Raw genomic sequence first — 20,352 nt, 5'->3', positions numbered from 1 at the left:
AGGATCCCCTTCACTGGAACTATTAATTCTTAAGGAGTATACAAGCTTTTCTCATAACACAAATTCTAAGTGCCTCCAAAATACCTTTCGTGTCTGTCTAGGTCTTTTTTTCGGACCCCATCACAGATTGCTAGGCTGGATCTAAAGCCATCCATGTGTTTTTCGTTCTGAAAAAAGGCAAAGAAAAAAAACATAAATACAACTGGAGTGTTACAAATGTTTGTTTAGGTTGGATCTTTTTTTTTATACAGGAAGTTTAGAACATAGCCCCTGCAGGCTTTATTTGCAGATATACAAAGTCACACACACAAGTGCCTAGTAAACACATGGGTTACAAACACACAGTCGCCGAGAGCAGATAGACACACGCAATCTTGGCACATCACAGAGTGTGACATCTGGGAGCGGATAGAGAGATCTGCATCTGGCAAAGCTTTCTATCCGTTCCCAGATGTCACTGTGGGGCCACTTCCTTCTTAGTATGATGTGAGGGGCTCCTATCCCATCAATTCCATCAGCAAAGCGGAGAGGGAGAAAGTGAGTCAAAGCACAGAGAGCTACAGAGGGAGGATGGAGAGTTTTAGAAAGTGATAGATTGCCATGGCACGCTGTTAGCAACTCAGATAAATGAGTCAAAGGAAAGAGCAGCGCGCAACAGTGAAACAAGCAAGACAGGCGACAAAGCAAGGAAGACAGGCGACAAGTCTGGGGAAAAGTTGGGACGCAGATTATTAAAGGACAGGAGAAGGAAAAGCGGACATAAATAAAGCTTCAGAGAGGAACATACATGTTGTAAGGCAAAGCTGATACCAAAAAGTAAAGACAAAGCAAAGCAATATTTTTGAAGACTTTAAAGAGGTGAACAAAAGACTAAGGAGAGCACAGGGAGATCCCACTCACTATTGGTCACTGGATTTGGGGTTGGTTCACACGCGCATCATGATCCCATTTTGGATGAGGATGTCCTGCATACTCCTCCTCACTTCTGGAAGAGAAGGAAGAATTTATAACGGGAGGAAGAAGCCGCCAGCACTGACAGCACAGAGGTATATTGACACAGACGCTGTGACTCAGAGAAACAGTGACTGTAAAGGAGGAATCCACAGGCATGCGTACTAATACTGACAGCATTATAGTAACACTACTAAAGAGTAGATACTAAGAGTATCTATTCGTAACCAGGGTTTTGTGGAACCCCAGGGTTCTTCCAGAAGTTGGAACTGAGGCCATGTAACCTCATTTTTGCAAGTTCTAGGACCAATGTGAAAGGGCCAGTGGTCCTTTTACATGGTAAATGAACATTGATGTTATTTTAACTGAATGTGGCAAATCCCCAATAAATTGGTTTGCCATGGGTTTCCTGAGACCTGAAAATAATTTCAAGGGTTCCTCAGGGGTAAAAAGGTTGAGAGGTAAAAAGGCTTTTCTGTACTATATCCTTACACAGTATTACACCGTTGTACTATTTTACACTGCACTGAGAAGATAACATCTGAAAACTGGGGCCATGAACAGGGAAGCTGATCAGCCTTTTAAATTGCATGTTCAAGGCTGACCTCCAGGTAAACATCTAAATACACGTGACATTAATGTAAGGGAGTAGTTTTATCTTTGTATTTCTGTCCATCTATTATTGTGATTACCATAGCCTAACTAGACAACACAGCTGGGCAGATTATACACGTTATAGGCTGTAGAAGGCTTTTCTTCTCAACAGCCTGCTAACTGAACAGTGAAAGAACAGAAAGAAACTGATGAAGTCTCCTCTCTGTGCTTTGCTATAAACATGTACCTAACATGATTGGACGTGAGCACAGAATATAAATTGGTGTTAAAGTTTAAAAGTTAAAGTTTAAAAGGAACAACACCAGAGACGGTTGATCCAGGGAACATCCAATTGTCTCATGGGATCAAGGAATTTTTTTTCCCCTGTTGGAGCACATGGAACCATGCTTGTAAGTTTATTTTTCTTTCCTCTGGATCAATTATTACTATAGAGTTTGTCTGGGATATGTTCATTTCCCTAGAGCTTAAACCTGATGGACTTATGTTTTTTTTCAACCAAACTAACTATGTAACCTGTTTGTCTACTGTATAGTATATTGGAAAAGGCTAATTTTGAGTCATTTCAAGAAACTACACTATTTAAATTATATTTAATTATTTAATAATGGATATAGTACCCACCTGTGTCATTTATATACCCAGAGATCAACTTCATACCAAAGCCAGCTATGAAACTGATTGGTTGGTTACAAATCCCTGAAAGTTAGGATTAACTCTTAGAAGTAAAGCAGATCTGTTGACATTTTAGTAAATGCTACATTGAGAGAAATATGTAGGAAATGATTTGTGGCTGCATTCTGAAAATACTAGTCATCTAGTTGTATCTGGCTACTGGCTGAGCCCCTAATCTGGAACCAGCATACAAGTAGTGAAGTCAGAACACCCAATCTGTGTGCGTGTTCAAAGTCGGTGATTGAAATGCTTTTTAATGAAAAATCCAGATAACTAGCAATTCCAAAAGGAGATCTCAGCAATGACAGTCTATTATTAGTACATGTATCCTTTACACAAGTATTTGTGAGTATAGAGTATATAAAGAGTAATTAATTAAGGATAGTGAGAACACAGCTTAGTAAAAGAAGTGAAGCTGTGCTGCCTTTGATAATTAGACCTGGAATTCCTAAAACCCATGAGCTTGAAATTCTTCAGTGGGCTGGGCATTTTGGAGAGGGCCATGGCATGCAGCATGTGGCATGCATCATGGATAAAACATCAGCTGTGGTTTGATAGTGATAGTCCTACAGGTAATATGGTTCCTTAATATGATATGACTTGGCTACACACTCACATCGCTTCCAGGACAACACTGACTCGTGGTAGCAGATTAGCAAATGTGCATCATCAAAGCATCATCCATACACAGGTACAAAGGTACAGTCTAGGCTCCAGCAGATTGAAAGCAGATGCTAATATGAGCACAGGCACTTTCTAGAGTGCATGTTATGGACTTATATCTACTCGAGAAATGGGAATAGTAGTAGAAATTATACCCATCTAAATACCTATTTAGTAAACAATATTAGTGTATGTTAAATTTAAATAATTTTCCAGCTTTCTAAATACAGTGGATATTATTGTTTTTGATTTTTTTTTGTTCCTCTGTAGACTTCGTTCTGGACCTCATGTTTGTTTCTCAGGTATGGGCAGTGTATGCTGTCCAGGATGGACAATCTCCCCGGGCACTGGACAATGCCTCCAGCGTAAGTCTGATTTCATATTTTTAAATTATACTTCACTTTTTGGAAGAAGCCAGTCGGTTAAATTATCTATTGGTATTTATTACCTTTTGATAAATCCAGCAGTAAGATATCATAGAAATTCCAGCACCACCTACTACTGTAGCCTTTAAGAAGCCAAGCATGAGTGTCTCATTTCTTGATTCTTCAACCTATAAGCAGCAGGCTGAGGGTGGAGAAATCACAACCAAACTGTTCTCCTGCCTCAAGAACCAAACTGTACTGTCTGTAAGGAGTGTATATGCATTTATATCATGGCTGTTCACACCTGGACACACAGAATTATCAACTTTTTAAAAAGTAAAATTGCTCCTTTACATATATTTCAGTTGTGTTTTAATTGCTTGCCTAAATTTCAGCTTTACAATCTTGAAGCCTAAAATCATTGGAGATTATTGTCTACAGTAATGTAAATTCTTGCAACCTACAAATGAATCGTATCCATCATGAACAGCTTTAATATTTTCCTTAAAACTCGTTTTGAGTGACATATTAAAGGTTTTTACCATTGGCAAAATGATGCAAACATTTTTTTTAAATAATTCTATTTTTTATTATTTATGCTTAACATGTCCACCATAGCCAATGTGCCAAATTTTCATGAAATATGGGCGGCAAATGTGAGAAAAAACTCTGCAAGGTGCAGTGTTAGATTACTGAGGTCACACCAGCAGCTGATCCCAGTAGTTATGCCCTGCTAATATCTTCTACAGACCTGACAATTCTCTTTCTTCTTGTAGCATTGTGCTCATATGGCTGTGGTAGTGGATACTGTATCGCCCCTAATGTGTGTTCCTGCAGAGATGGACATCAAGGTGTCACCTGTACTGGTAATGAGATAAAAGATGTTAGACCTCCTGTGTTAGTTCCCCGATTCATTTCATCCAAGAATCTAAGTGTGTTTATATTTCAGATCACTACGCCACAGAGTATGAAAAGGAAATGGAAGACAAAGGTAGGAAACTATATATATGATAAAAAAAAAATAAAACCTGATTATATGTTAGCGGGAATTAACTACAAAGTTAGGAACAGAGTATAACTAATACAGAGAGGTGCACAACATAGACTTTTCTATTTAATAAAGGTAATAGCAAGTATCTGGTGTTGCCATTTTTAACAGTTTTTAACATTTTAGTTTATTGTAACTCCCTCTTCCAAGAGTGGTGTTACATTAAACATGGTGTGGGTTCGTGGCAAGAACAACAACACCTTGGTCTAGTTTATCTTCAACCCCCTAGATCAGTATGACTTGTGTTTTTCTTTTTTCACCATTAATAATAACATTCCTTACCACTCCATTGCTTCTTTGGGGTTGATGCAAAATACCCCAAATTTGCAAGAATGGAAGAGAATGTGCCCTACTCTTTCTATACAGTTCTAGGGCCTAACTGCCATTCACCAGATACAAATACTATATAGCTCATAGATTGCAAGCTCTTCGGGGCAGGGTCCTCTCCTCCTCCTGCATCTGTATTTGTCTGTCATTTGCAACCCCTATTTAATGTACAGTGCTGCATAATATGTTGGCGCTATAAAAAATCCTGTTTATTATTATTATTAATAATAATAATATTAATAATAATAATAATAATAATAATATTAGTAATAATACGAATAATAATCATAATATGAGGAGGACAACTATGTCATCAATCATGAGTATACTGCAATACATCTAAACCAGTTTTACAGTCCAACTCCATATGAATAATTGATGTTGTTCCCAGCAAAACAATGCTGGTACATTAAACCCCAGGGGGCTATTCACATACAGTGTGTTAGGGAAGTATTTAGTGATTTTGGAAATGTAGCTCCGGGAGACTTTCCTAGGTTGGTGGTGAGCTCCTAGCAGCTGCCCCTGCAAGAATTTTACAAGCCTTGTAATAAAGTTACAGGGATTATTTATATAGAAATGTGTTCTTAGTTGTCTTCTCACCTTTAGCTATCCCCCATATCTTGTCAATATCATAGTCATATATCTCTGAAATATTCTAAAGCCCATTTGTCAGGAAGCCAATTAACCTACAAGTCTGTTTCGGGAAGTGCAAGGAAATACAGGGAGAAATACAACCATGTTGCTGAGATATGAATCTGGGACCCTATTGCTGCAAGCAAGAGTGTTAGGCAGTTCATGCCAACCTGAAATGTGTTAGGAAACATAGGGAAACCTCCATAAAAACCTGACACCAGATCTAACCCGTCATTACTTTCAATCAATATGAAACTCTCCTTTAATATTCTATCAATACTGTTCTTTCTAAATGTGTGTAGGTAGGACTGCATTATGGCTACTTGGCTGCAAGCTTCTCCAGTACAATGAGTGATAGAAATAGTTTATGTTCTGTAAAACACAGCATTTTTGGCACTTATAAATTAATAAATAAATAGAATAAATATGGTCCAGTTGTTTCCAACTTTTCATGCCATAATGAGGTCACCCACAGTAAAACACTTGCTCCACCAGGCATTTACCACCGGAACCGTTTAACTCATAAACCTAATTTTCCTGGAATGTAAATTCCTGGATTTACACATTAACTATATTTGGTTTATATAACAAATGTAATACAAATTAAATGCACCTGTTTTACACTGTAACAAATGTAGAACTTGTACAATTCATACCTTGATTACAATCATCTGTTAAGTGACTCTGTAGCAGAAAAGATTAAAGAAACACCCTGCTAAAGTCAAATTATAATACTTATCTTTCTGATTTCTTATAACTGGATTTAGCTCTTATATAGAGCAACAGTGGCTAATTAATCTTCAGAATCTGACATAGTTTTAGTGTTGCTTGTGTTCCCCTCTGTGCTTTGTGTTTCCACGTGATAACTTCTTCGTCACCACTTCCATGAGTGGACAAAGTAGTGCTATAAAAGATGGGGAAGAGAGCCTCATAGCAAGATATCAGCTGATTCTAGGACACCCTAAATTATATCAGATGATGATGTAACTTTAGCCAATATAACTATGCAAGAGAGCATAGATCTTCACCTACTGCACTAGTACGTATTATACTTTGTTTACGGGGTGCTAAAAAAATTCTGGTGACTGTGCTATTTAAAAAAAGTACCTTTGCTGCCCAGTGCCAGAAGCACCTATTGAGGGTAAAGTCCAGCCTTTGCCAACTAGGGTTCCTTCAGAGGTTGCTTGGGGAACCTTGAAAAAAAGCAATTTCTGTAAGAGGAGTATTCTATCCATTGACAACCAAAGTAAGGAGCATTCTTACTACTGACCACCAAAGGTCATGTGGGAAGAATTGTTTCCACTGACCACAAGTTTATTGATCACCAAGGTAAAAGTATCTTACCACCAATCACCAGTGTATTAGCACCCTTTTCTAATCCTCAATGTAAAAGGATTCTGCGCACTGACCACCAGTGTATTAGGGACGTTTACTGATCACCAGACCAGTGGACCAAGGGAGAAATTCTCCACTGACAATAAATGTAAGTGGTCATTTCAGACCAATCAGTACCAATGTAATGGAACTCTACTATTTTCATGGATATATACAATGGAATAAAACAAATATATAAATATTTATTTTATTCCATTTTCATAACTGAAAATAACATTGGAGTATAGAATAGTCCCGGGTTTCAGATACAGAATATACTGTTAACGTGAATTAGGGGTTCCTTCATGTTCAAAAGTTTGAGAAAGTGTGTAACCTGAGGTTTTTATAAAACTAATCTAACAGCTATTCAGATACTCTTTAAAGGTACAGTAAATATGGAGCACTAACGTGATTTCTCCTTCAACTACTTAACCTAAAGTATCCTCAGGCATATAACTTTTGAGCTTTGATCTGTTGATAGTAAAAGCCTTTGGTTCTTGAATACCTGTATTCTGCACATAGATTAGGCAGACTGATTTAAAACCAAGGGTTGTCTATTTTCTTCACCTATATGTTGGTTGGCTTAGCTTTTAGAAGATGTAATTTACTTGGATACACTTTACTCTTTTTATTTTCTGTATTGCAGGATTTTCTTCCAGTTGCCTATCAGTATTGTGTGATCAAGGCTGCAAAGTGATCAATGGTGTTGCTATATGTACCTGTTTTCATGGTTACATTCTTGGAAAAGATGGTAAAAGTTGTTACGGTAAGTTGGTGAATTCCATAAATGTGTTTGGCAACATAGATCAGAAAAGTAAAAAATGGAAACATTTATATCACATAGAAGGTCAATTTTCTAAACACATATAGTAATAGCAAAAATGACTCATACAATTTGGTGATGAGCAAAGTGTGATTTCATAGCTGAACTCCTGGCAGATGTAGAAGATAAATTAATGCAGGACTATACTGTATTTAGTATTTAATACATCATTGAATGTATTGATTTTAAAACACAAAAGGTGTAAGCAACTGAATTTGGCTTGACTTCAGCCCCCTGTATAGCAAACCACACAGTGGGATTGGGAGAAACAGCATAAGCAGTTAGTTTATGTGCTGATAAGTCGCATGCAAACTGGAGGAGAATGCAAAATAACAGATAAGCTTACTGTTCTAGTGTTTTTCCCCTTTATTGTCTAGTCCAGGCTATGGACAAGTAGAAGACATGTTGGCTTTGCCTAAATATTGTATAGAAAAAATAACGGTCTACTGCCGTGCCATACAAGACTGTGTGTGTAAATCATTGGATGGGCATGAAAACATTTATTTGGTGGCAAAAACAGCTTCATTCATGTATTTTATTTGTGTTCAGCTTTAAAACTTTATCAGCGTATAATGGGTGAGCATATGAGAACACCAGGGAAGGGAAAAAACACAGGTCAAATATCTGGGTATCCTTCCAACATCTTCTCTAATATGCCCACATACATTTTAATAGGTTGACTAATCACAGTGTTATGTACATGACACTTTATTAAATACACAGGAGATCTGTTTTATTTCATGTAAAAGTTGTTGGAACAGTTGACTGGCCCATTTCTGCTCTTAGCAAGTGTAAAATGAGGCTAGTCATTCTTGCATTCTAATATTTGTCATAATAAACCTGTGAACTAATGGAAAATATTGACATGATCACATTAAATGGCAGCCTAAATGTTAAGCAGGTAAAAAGCTAATTAAAGTGGAACTTTCATTTATTTTTTTCTTACATTTTCTTGCATAAAAGCCTTAACTTGTTGGGTATTTTTTCTCAATATGAAAAAGTTGATTTAGATGGAATTGCTGGCTGATGTTCCCTGACTTTGTATGTTGCTCAGGGACTTTAGTGGAGGAATATTTGCCCAAGTCCCCAACTCCACCTAAATGGCCATAAGGGCAGGGTCTTATTTTTTATTTTCTATAGAAGGCAACAAGGGTGATAGGATTGGATAGAATAAGCAAATAAGGTTGTAGCCCTTAACGGAAAAAAGTCAGTGAGCCAATCATTTCAAGGATCCATAATGGAAATCTGTTATGAGAGAAGCATATAGATTACTGTTGCTGACTTGATTCTAAAACTATGGCTTTTTAATTTGCTGTCAATTATGTCAAGTTTTGAGTTACGTGAAGTCAGTAATTCTAATTTATCAGTGACTCATTCTCAAAAAAATGCAATTTATGACAACCAAGGTTTCTCATGACTTCTTTCTTTAGGATTACACTAGGTAGATACAATATAAAGTGTAATATAAGTTAAATAATAATAATAAAATAAAAAATAATGAAATAGGAGCTGTATTGTTTTCCCCCAAGACCACCCAACACCCCTCTTTACAACGTGGCCAGGGAGCATTGTATTGGCCAGACACAAATACGTTAGGTTCATGTTCTATTATTCTCTGTACTTTATCAGGAAAAGAGTGGGTTTCACATCCAAAAATTTTTATATTGTGTATTATACAATTAACGTGAAAGGGGGAAAAAGCCATTTGACCTGTCAAGGGCATGGAACTAGCTGGCAGGACAGCCATCAGGGAGGAACAAGCGGTACTTTTGTTCCATCTCCTAAGAATGGATCTGGACTTTTGCAATGCTTGAATTTTTAGACATGGGGAAAATGGGCCCAGGAAATTTACCTAGTATGGGGTCCAGAAATTTCTGATAGCAGTCCTGCTAGTTGGTCCCAGCTTTTTATTGCCCAATGTGTTACCCTAGCTGCTTTTGCCCCGAAGTAATGCCAAGTGTGTATAAAACAATCCCTCTATTTCACAGTGCTTAACCTAAAAATAAAAAATTGTGAGCAGTCAGGTTCTTTGTTTCAGAAGGGACCAGGTATGTCTCTTCTGCAAAAAAAACAAAATGGCTATTTAACTAGACTCACCTCCCCTTGTTTCCTTGCTGGCATCTTCACGGTGTTAGGATTTTCTTCCAGCTACTCTTGGCATGGCTGCACCGAGCTGCACATAGCATTTCTAATTTGCCAAATCTGTTGCAACAGAGGGGAGGTTTAGACCTTAATTCTATTTAACACTGCAGAAAGAACTCGGTGAGTCAGGTCTGGATCACACATCTTATAAATCTTATGAATGGGTCATAAATTGCAGGTCGCAGCGTGAAGTATTTTTACAATATATAGTGGATAGTGGTTGCTGCTCTCCACAATGAAAACCTAAATTACTAGATGGCAATCAGACTGCCTGACCTAGAATGTGGCATATTCTCTTGTTATGTAAACAAATGTAAGATTAATGTTAAAGTACTGTTTTATTCCTTTGCAAGATATTGATGAATGTTCTCGGCCTCAGTCGCTAAACCCTTGTCATCAGCAATGTAAGAACAACATTGGAAGCTACAGATGCACGTGTTATTAGGGGTATCAGATCTCAGCCAATGGACGCACATGTCTACCTATAAAGCACCCCAACACCATAGGTGGTAAGTTTCAAACCTTTTTGCAAAGTGTATTTCAAACAAATGGGAAGAATATTAAGTTCCCTGCCAACGTCCTAAAACATATAGATGTTCAAATATCACATTTAATGACACTTAAGTTGTCATAAACTCATGAGTTTTCTCAGCATTAGGGTGTATGTAATTTATATCTAGGGAAGGGCAAAGTAGGAAATGGTTGTACCCCTATTCTTTGCTATCTGTGCCCTTCTAGGGAGATTTCTTCCTATTTTCCATCTTGAAAATGCAACAGGAAGAAGGAGGAAATCTTAATGTGAGAATTGCCCTCTCAGACTATTGTTCCCAGACCAGATGTCCCCATTGTAAGTTCTCATACCGTAACAAGTAGCATATACTTTCTGTCTTGGGGAATGTGCTCACAAGAAGGGTAAATCTCCCTATCAGGAACACAGATTGCAAAAAAGAAAAAATAGTTCTAACCCTACCCCAGTCTATCCAAAACTAAAAAAGGTTTGCTTTATGTACACTTTAAAGCCGAACCTAGCCAAAACAAATAACAACAGAGAATAGAATGAACTCAGCAACCCTTTTTCTCCCACCAATTACGGTCAAGGCTGTTTCTAACTCAGTTCTCTATAAAAGAAACTATAGATCGGTCAATTTACTTTGCAATTTTTTAAAGAATAACTGTACTTTCATTAAAGCCCAACTTCTTCAGATTGCTTTATAACTTAATATAAGGTGGGGAAGGAATAATTACAATTGCAGGTAGTCTCTGAGTTAAGGACATCCGACATACGGACAACTCCTAGATATGATCAGGGCTTCCCTGCCCGCTCATATGCAGGATGGAGGCTTGATGATGGGGGTAGGGGGCGGTTTGCATGACTTGCAGAAGAAATCTTTTGCTAAACACATCTGAGGTTATGGGTGATCTTAGGGGACTGAGCTCTTTCTGCAGCCTCTTGTAACTAATTTATGACCAAGACAAACCATGTCTAGGCTCTATATTTTTTTTCTTTGTTTTTGATTAACTCACAGTGGGGATTTTATACAGTAACTGACATCACACTGTCTAATAGTATGTTGAGACAAACATCTGTCCTAATTGCATTTAATAAAATAATGTACATGTTCCGACTTACATACAAATTCAACTTAAGAACAAGCATACAGTCCCTATCTTGTATGTAACCTGGGGAGTACCTGTACTTACCCAGTACCCAAGGCCTTTTTACTTTGCTGCCTGGTTGGTCACAGCTCTCTGATGCCATGGCAAACAATACAAGACAGATAGTCCTATGTTGTATGGGAGGACTGCAAAGGCCTACCCACAGCCAAGAACATGAGAAAGCAAAAGTATTTGTAATTATTCCTTACCTACAAGCCTATGGCATTAATGCCATTCAGGGAAACTGGGGAATGGTAACATCTATAAGTAGCAATAGCTTAAACACTTTCCATTACTAATACATTTTTTGGAATTGGGTAAATAGGTCAGGATTCCTTTGCAAGGTGTTATTTGGAGGTAGAAAGAGGAAAAGGGTAATGCATACATATTGCAGGGCAGATTAAACAGCTCAATAAAAGGTTTGATATTAATTATTTCCTGATATGATTTATCATCATTTCTTTCCATCATTTGTGTTATTACAGCTTCTGGGCCTTGTGGAGAATATGGCTGTGAGTTGAGCTGTAATGATGGAGGCTGTGAGCATGTCTCTCGCGTGTGTCCTCTTGGATTCCATATGTCAGAAACAGCAAATGGAGTCACCTGCACAGGTATTCCCATATTTTCTCTTCTACTCTCAGATTTGAGTTGATACACTGTACCTTTGTGAACAGTTTTTTCACCATACCTGTATTGTACCAGACATCAATGAATGTGCTGCATCTTCCTGTGACGGCACTTGTCTGAATACTGAAGGAGGATTTGTATGTGACTGTGGACCTGGTCTGAAACTTGCTACTGATAGGAGCAGTTGCTTGGGTGAGTTTATCTTCTACAAGATTATTATTTTGGATGTTTAGGCTGAAAGTGCTAGTATATAATCAGGGTTGGACTGGGGATCTGGGGCCCATTGGAGGACCACCAGAAGTCAACTGGCTGTCCTATACCCACCTTTATGACACACAAAAAAATAATTTAAGAGCATATCTCTAGGGCCTACCAGAGGTCCATACCTCTACTGGGCCAGTCTAACCTTGCATACAGTCTCCACGCCAATAATTATTATTTTGGACGTTTAGGCTGAAAATGCTGGTATATAATCAGGGTCGGACTGGGGACCTGGGACCCATTGGAGGACCACTAGAAGTCAAGTGGCTGTCCTATAACCACCTTTGTGATGCACAAAAAATAATTTAAAAACAAATCTAGGGCCTACCAGAGGTCTTTACCTCTAGTGGGCCAGTCTAACCTTGTATACAGTGTCCACATCATTAATTTTAAAGAGTTAAAATGTAATAATATTTTAAATTCTGGAATGTAATCAGGAACTGAATGAGAGATTGAATAAGAAATGAATTTCCTCTGTTCTAAAAAAGGGAGAGAGAAATAGATACAGTATATGATGGGACATATATTCCTTTTATTCTACTGTGCTTTTTACAGGTTCAGTGGAGGTCTTTTTGGTTCCCTTGTTATTCCATATAAAAGCCTTCTAGATTTTACTTTTATGTTAGTCCTTCTAGCAGAAATGATCCACCAATGCTCAGCACACATTTCTGATATGCCCCAAACATTCACTTGAAATTGGTTATGAGACTTGCATTAAACCTCAAAAAATGCTCAAATACTTTAAATCTTGAACCAAAATATTATTACAGACAGCTTAGATTTCTACTAAGATTTACTTTATTACTATTGTGTATATTTGTATAATCAAATATTGTTGTAATTATATTCAAAATGATTACTATTCAATTTGTAGCATTTCTTCTAACCTCCAGATATTGATGAATGTTTGACACAGCGATCGGTTTGTCAGCACAGATGTAAGAATGTTCATGGCAGCTATAGGTGTATGTGTGGAACAGGGTTCACTCTGCAGAGCAATGGACACACATGTGCAGGTAAGAAAAAAATAGTACTCATGTCTATTCATTTTTTAAAAACCTTGTTCTTAGGAGTTCAGTTAGTTATCATTTAAATTTGAACTCTGGGTACAAAACAAGTATTTAAAAATATATCTTATTATTCGCTTAAAGTTTAGCACAGAGGCTCAGATGTAAGTGCTCTGGCCTTTGCAGCGTTGGGTCTCAGATCTGAATCTCACTCAAGACACTATCTGCATGTAGTTTACAGATTCTCCCTGTGTTTGAGTGGGTTTCCTCCTGGGAACTCCGGTTTCCTCCCACATTCCAAAAACATGCAGTTAGGTTAATTGGAGTCCCCCAAAATTGTCCTTAGACTATATTAAAGACATATGACTATGGTAGGGACATTAGATTGTGAGCCCCTTTGAGGGACAGCTAGTGACATAACTTTGTACAGTGCTGCATAATATGTTGGTGCCATATAAATACTGTATAATAATATACACCAAAAGTCGTTATCTAAAAGTAACAACGACATCATCATTAGAATGCATATAGCTTGTGCAGAAAACAGACTTGTAGATAGTTTTCTAATTGATCCATTACAGACTATCTGCTAAGAAATACAAGAGGGCAAATACCATCCAGGACAAGACCATCCACGCATCAGGAGAGAGAGTACTGCACAAAGGCAAAATGTAGAAGTTGTTCCATGTTAGATTACTGCACAAATCTGTAAAAAAAAAAAAATAGGCACCACGATTTAATAAAAAATCCATTGCTGTATTTGCTATATTTTTATAGCTTGCATTACAGATTATAACAAAGATAAATATCAGCTAGTTCAAACACACCAAAATGCAGCAAAACAAAATGCTCTGTATTTTATACCAATCACATCTATTACTAATAATAATGCTGCAACTTAATGGATACAGTTTCAAGTTCAATTGTTCAATGTCATTGCCTATTGTATAGATATCAATGAGTGTCGAAGACTAGGGTCATCTCATCTTTGCCAGCACTTTTGCCACAATACGTATGGAAGCTTCTTATGTTCATGCCGAGCTGGGTTTGTTCTTAGCATAGACAGAGTGTCCTGTGTTGGTAAGTATTTGTAGTAGTAATCTATAGTGGTGTATATAGTCTTTACTTTGACATGCAAGACTTTGAGATCTTAAACTTCACTTAGCTCTTCCAAAGAACCCAAAACAATAGAAGAAGCTCCTGTGTTCAAATCACCTTATTGATTACATTGTGCCACATCCAGGTACTCAAATAATGGCAAAATCAAACCAACATAATCAGGACTTTTAAGGCATCTAACTAAATATTAATACACCAAAAGAATAAGAGAACATTAATCCTTCTTTATTAAATCATATCAACATTACGATTCATACAAACGTAACAATTATTTTAAAATCATAACATAATTACATCCCCTAGAAGAGATTACACTCTAGTTGACGCATTTCTCAGGCTTCCTTAGTCTGCTTCATCAGGAGTATGCTGAGGCAAAATATACAGATAGCTAGATAATTGATCCAAATCTACAACACATAAAGATAAATACATTTTTTCATCAATGTAGATTATTTAGCACAATTTAATTTACAGATTCAATAAATTATTAACACATCACCAATCATTATTGATGTATTTAATATATATTATCAATTATTTGGTGTATTTGATATTTCTTTCTTTCTTTCTTTCTTTCTTTCTTTCTTTCTTTCTTTCTTTCTTTCTTTCTTTCTTTCTTTCTTTCCTTTTTATATTTATAAACTTTCTATGGGTTACTGTGGTATCTTATCCACTGTGTTGTTGACCTGGTTATTTGATGCCAAGAAAAGATTTACAGCATAAATAATAAGTATGAGGTAGTTATTGTTGTACCTAATATAATATTTGGGTATCTACTTCTTTTTTTTTATATTGTTTTGGATTTTTATTAATGTCAAAAGAATATATATATATATATATATAAATATAAAGATCATCTAAATTATTTTCTGCAAAGTTTATGGTATAGTTCACAACCCCTTTGCTTTTTATTTTGTGCTGTCTATGCTCAATTTCTCTAGTTCATGTCTTGAAAAATAAATAAAAGTAGGTCTCTCTCAATAGGGGAGATCTCAGTTGGGAGACTTCCAAGCTATATCTGTTTCAGTGGCAACTTAAACTTTTGGACATATTTATCAACCTAAGGGCTGCCATCAGGGCTGATCAAAAGATCAGGGCTTGATTTTTGCAGTGCTGGAATTTTTAGACATAGTGGGCCTGATTTATTAAACCTCTCCAAGGCTAGAAAGCATATACTTTTAGCAGTGAAGCTGGGTGATCCAGCAAACCTGGAATGGATTTCTTCAAAGTCATTTGCTAGCAAAAGTTTTGAATTCTGAACCAGATCCATTCGAGGTTTGCTGCATCATCCCCCTTCACTGCTGAACGTGAATCCTCCCTAGCCTTGGAGAGGTTTAATAAATCAGGCAGTAGTAGAGGGCCCTGGAAGTTTACCTAGTATAGGGTCCTGAAATTTCTAATGGAGAGCCTAAAAAGTCTGACCAAGGCACATAAAAGCATAAAAAATTACAGTTTTATTTTAACCTTTGGAATATAAGGATTGTTGTCACCAATAATAGCGCCATATGTGATTTTGTTGTATTTTAGATGTGAACGAGTGCCTAGAGAACACCACCCTATGAACATCTGGCAGCTGCATGAATACACTGGGGTCATATATCTGCACCTGCCCTGCTGGTTTTCAGTCAGTCAGTGGTGGCTGCTCAGGTAAAACATTTTAAAGCATTATTTGTGACTACAGGGAGATCTTTTATGAAGATCAGCTTCTCATCCCTTAACAAGCCAGTCTCTCTCAAAGTATTTACTTCTTAATTATGACATTGGTACACAATTCAGAAAGTGGAGAAAGACATCAGTTACATTTTCAATGTTGAAAAATTTTGGCAAACTTATAAGACTCATTTATTTAGCTTAGGCAAAATACAAATTAATCACAACACTAGATAAGACTTACTTCTATATTTGTCATAGGTGAAGAATATTATTATCTCGTCTTTGTACATTTTAGAGCTACTTCTTTTGAGACTCAGACTGCAAGCTTACTACAGGCAGTGAACAGCGATTGGATGCCGCTCAAGTTAACTCCACCGATGGCTGAAAGCATTGGAACCCCAACAACAAGTGCTCCTGTGACAGATCTGGCCAGTACGACGTTGCCACTAGCAATGTTTACCACCAAGTCTACCTCAATACAACCAAGCACAACAACTAAACTTGATCCGGTGCCTCCACCTCAACATCTCAAAACGGGTCATTCTTCATTTTCACAAAAATCCTCAGGAATGTCTCACATGCCACTAAAAGAAAATATAATGATGCCCACTGGACAGTCTACTGCTTTGAGCTCAAATGTGCCTTGTTGGCATAACAGGGAGCTGCAGCTGTCAGGGAGCACCTGGACAGAGTCGGGATGCTTGGATTGCATTTGCCTGGTAAGTGTCATTGTTCAAAAGTACTAAGTGTTGTTATGATCATTATCTATTATGTTGATGTGTTCTTGTGCTTCAAGAACTAGTCCAACCAAAAGTGATATTTTAGGACAGAGGTGCCCAACACTTGCATTGCAAAGGCAACTGGAGCCCTGCCTTACCCCTCAGGTAAAAATCTAGGGATGATAAAGGGTTGTAGCCCTGCTGTACGATAGGGATGCTGGGGATGTCTTTCGTCAGATAACACCAGGAACTTTGCGTCCTTTTCAGGACAATTTCCTATTGGTCCCTTGAGTCTCCGTACGGTCCAAGAGGAGTTATGTTCCTGGTGAACGGGGCGGATAAAACAGAATGGTGTGTGCGTGAGAAGGCGCGTGTAACAGTGGGGAGTGGGCGAGGGAGGCAGAGAAGGAGGGAGGGCAGTCTTAGGTGCTGGGCGGCCAAGTCAGTTCATTCTCGGTGTCAGAGTTCAATTACTAAGATACTTTGTACAGATTAGCAGTTCTTTTTCTTCTGCAGCACGTCATTCTCTTATGACAGGTGAACTGTAGCTTTCCTGTCACTATAGTCTTGTAGTGCAGTGTCTGTGCAATATTCTGCCATTCAATGTCGCATTAGCTTCAGTCACTTCTGTGTAGTATATATATATAAATATATGTTTAGCATTTTTATTGTTGGTAGATCATTTTGACTCGCAAGTGAGTCAGCGTGACTCACTTGCAAGGGGAAGACGATGGAATAGGAACATGGTTGTGCTGTTGGGCTGTATGTTCTTATATGTGTTTGAGGACTGAAGGACATGAAACTTAGGATCACTGTGATTTATATTGAAAATTGTAAGAGATTACTCACTAATTAGCTAAACTGGATTTGAATATACCATTGCCACCATAACCACCTCCTTCCTTGCAACAATTTTAAATAGGAGGGCTGCTGGATGTACAAACATCAGACTTCTCCTCTCCTTCCGCCTGAAGAAGCGTATTTTTCCCATAAAAAGCTTTGAGAAGTAATTCTGAATTTTAATCCTTTGGGGGTATTCTGTAAAGAGAGGTCATTATATACACCCACGATTTTATTGTGTTTTATGTATTTGAAATGATGTTTGTTTTTAATGTTTATTATTAATAAAATTTTGTTATGTTTGTAATATAAGGTTGGTACTGGCTTTAAATGTCCCGCTTAAAAATGATGTCTTTCATTGCATATCTTTTCCTATGAATGTTAGGGATGTGGCCTGTTTAAGATGAAGAAATGTTTATAGGTGGATGTTTCTTTAAATATTGTTATCAGTACATGTCAAGGGCAACACTAGATTGTCTTACAGTAGCAATTATCTTGGTGCAAACATTCTCGCCTTTGCAGCGCTAGGTCCCAGGTTCGAATCTCTTCCAGGACTCTATCTGTAAGGAGTTTGCAGGTTCTCCTTGTGTTTTCATGGGTTTCCTCAGGGTACTTTGGTTTCGCCCCCACATCCCAAAAACATGCAGTTAAGTTATTCGACTTTCCCTCAAGAATTGTCGGTAGACTTTGTTAATTGACATGTGGCAAGGATATGGTAAGGACAGTAGATTGTAAGCCCCTTTGACTTTGTAAAGCACTGCATAATATGTTGGCTCTAAATAAATACTGATTAATAATAATAATACTACTAATAATGGAGGTAAAATAAACACGTCAGAACTACCTGAAAGCCAACAGTCAGATTCAAAGGTACAAGAAACAGGCTTTGGTACAGCAATGGCGTTTCTAATTGTGACATACTGACACTTAAGGTACTGCATACTGATATACTTATTTACATGTTACCAATATTCATATAGCACTGACCTCAAACTGATCTTTGTGGAGTATATGCTAGAAAAGTGCTGCACCAGTTACCAGTCATAATGAAGCCAGACACAAGACTGAGCCATACTTGTTTTATTGGAAAACACCAGGGACATAAAGGCAGACAATTGCATTTTAACCATGTAGCTCCACTAGGAAGAACAATAAATAGTAAATGAAGGCTGTCAGATGGGGACCGTAAGGTAAGGGAGAAAAAAACTAGATGAAGCACCAGCCAGGAAATAACGCAGGCTCTTCATTTCCTGTTATAGTTTCTAAAGCCCCATATGAAAAGCTTACAGTGTGCACTGAAATTAGACTCAGCAGTTTAAGTACAGGAGAGGAGCTTGTACAATTGTGCAAGACAGACAGTAAGGCCGTAGTTCAGCTTTAATCATAACAATACCATGTTATTGGAGTATCTAGAGAAACCTTATTTGTTGGTGAATCCAAAATCTATGCAAAGTCATGTTTGGAAATATAAACATCATACCAGCAAGGCAAAGCTTATGTTTTAACCACTGCAGCACCAAAGTTTGAAATTAGTGTTGTAAAAAATATAAAAAGTTAGAAAATACTGACCCATTTAACATTTTTCTCTGTGGATTGGGCATGGGCATTCTAATGCTTCTGTTCACTACCATTTGAAAATAAGACTGACAATAATTTTTTATGTGTAAAAAAAAGTTTTAGATTTTATTTAACAAAAATTAAGGAAAATGTCACTTGGTGCTAGTCTGACTTAGATTTATTGATTGTTAACTTTTCAGGAAGGTAAAGTATCATGTGATAGAAGGATATGTAGTCCAAACTGCTCGCATCCAGCCTTACACCCTGATAGCTGCTGCCCATCTTGTGATGGTGAGTATGTAACATTTCCCCCACATAGCCTTTAAATTTCCCTCTACTGTCACATATTGATTGCTTTTGGTTTCTTGCAGGGTGTTTGTTGGAGGGAAAACTGAGAGCAGATGGAGAACTTTTCCCTGTTACTCCCGATAATTGTACTGTCTGTATCTGCCTGGTAAGAGTATAAATTTGGTGTAATGCATTACTATAAAAATCATCTACAATTCTGCATATGTGTAAAAATATATGATTAGTATTCTCTTTGAAACGCATCAGATGAATTAAACATTATATATTTTTTTTAATGTACTTGGAGGGGTGGATGTACCCAACTTTGTAATTACTTGAATGACACAATCTCGTAACAATGAGGTTTAATAAAGTGTCTTGAAGGTAAATTTATAAGTACTAATCTTTAATAACCATTTTCCATACCCTTACAATGGTTTTTAGATTCTAGGATTTTAAAATGTGATCTAGAAAAAGTTTACATATTTTTGCCTTTAAAATCCTTCCTTTTCATTACTCTGTCATATAAAAATGTTTTGAATTATTGTTAGATGTGGCAAATGCTAAAGATTACTAAAGGTCGTATGCAGTTATATCTTCTAGAATTTTTTACAATAACTTTTATTGTATGGATGTATTTTACTTTCATTTGTATGATGTTATAATTGTTCTGATTTGTGTTTTAGGCTGGAAATATCACCTGTATCCCTCCTGTGTGTCCTCCAGTAACATGCACTGAGCCTGTCATGTCAGATTGCTGTTTGCGATGCCCAGGTCTGTATAGTAGTATTTCTATAAAATAGAAGGATATGATATCATTGTAGGAGTCTTTAAGTTGCCTACAAATATAAGACTTTGGTTTACAATTAAAAACTGGATGCAAATTTAACGTTAAAACAAGAAGAATACATTTTAAGGGTTTTAGCTATTTCTTTACATATTATTAATCTATTCACTTCTAAAGATTTACCTTCACCTGACATTCATTTAGTTGTGCTCAACCAATGAATGT

General features: G+C 37.1%; 1 protein-coding gene across 1 annotated transcript in view; it reads left to right on the top strand.

Annotated features, from left to right (window-relative positions):
- The first annotated feature begins 515 nt into the window (after positions 1 to 515).
- VWCE (von Willebrand factor C and EGF domains) overlaps positions 516 to 20,352 on the top strand; it is a 42,985-nt gene continuing 23,148 nt past the window's right edge. The window contains exons 1-13 of the mRNA XM_072421534.1: positions 516 to 1,046; positions 3,172 to 3,266; positions 4,043 to 4,132; positions 6,971 to 6,973; positions 11,755 to 11,880; positions 11,972 to 12,088; positions 13,051 to 13,173; positions 14,116 to 14,244; positions 15,811 to 15,841; positions 16,232 to 16,655; positions 19,253 to 19,343; positions 19,424 to 19,506; positions 20,027 to 20,114. Coding sequence (XP_072277635.1) covers positions 940 to 1,046; positions 3,172 to 3,266; positions 4,043 to 4,132; positions 6,971 to 6,973; positions 11,755 to 11,880; positions 11,972 to 12,088; positions 13,051 to 13,173; positions 14,116 to 14,244; positions 15,811 to 15,841; positions 16,232 to 16,655; positions 19,253 to 19,343; positions 19,424 to 19,506; positions 20,027 to 20,114 — 1,507 coding nt within the window. The 5' untranslated portion in view covers positions 516 to 939. The remainder of the gene's footprint in view (positions 1,047 to 3,171; positions 3,267 to 4,042; positions 4,133 to 6,970; positions 6,974 to 11,754; positions 11,881 to 11,971; positions 12,089 to 13,050; positions 13,174 to 14,115; positions 14,245 to 15,810; positions 15,842 to 16,231; positions 16,656 to 19,252; positions 19,344 to 19,423; positions 19,507 to 20,026; positions 20,115 to 20,352) is intronic.

The sequence above is a fragment of the Pyxicephalus adspersus genome, chromosome 9, assembly GCF_032062135.1.
Source record: "Pyxicephalus adspersus chromosome 9, UCB_Pads_2.0, whole genome shotgun sequence".
In the NCBI taxonomy this organism is placed as follows: Eukaryota; Metazoa; Chordata; class Amphibia; order Anura; family Pyxicephalidae; genus Pyxicephalus; species Pyxicephalus adspersus.
The sequence above is the reverse complement of the archived record's forward strand: the minus strand, read 5'-3'. Positions and strand labels throughout refer to the sequence as shown.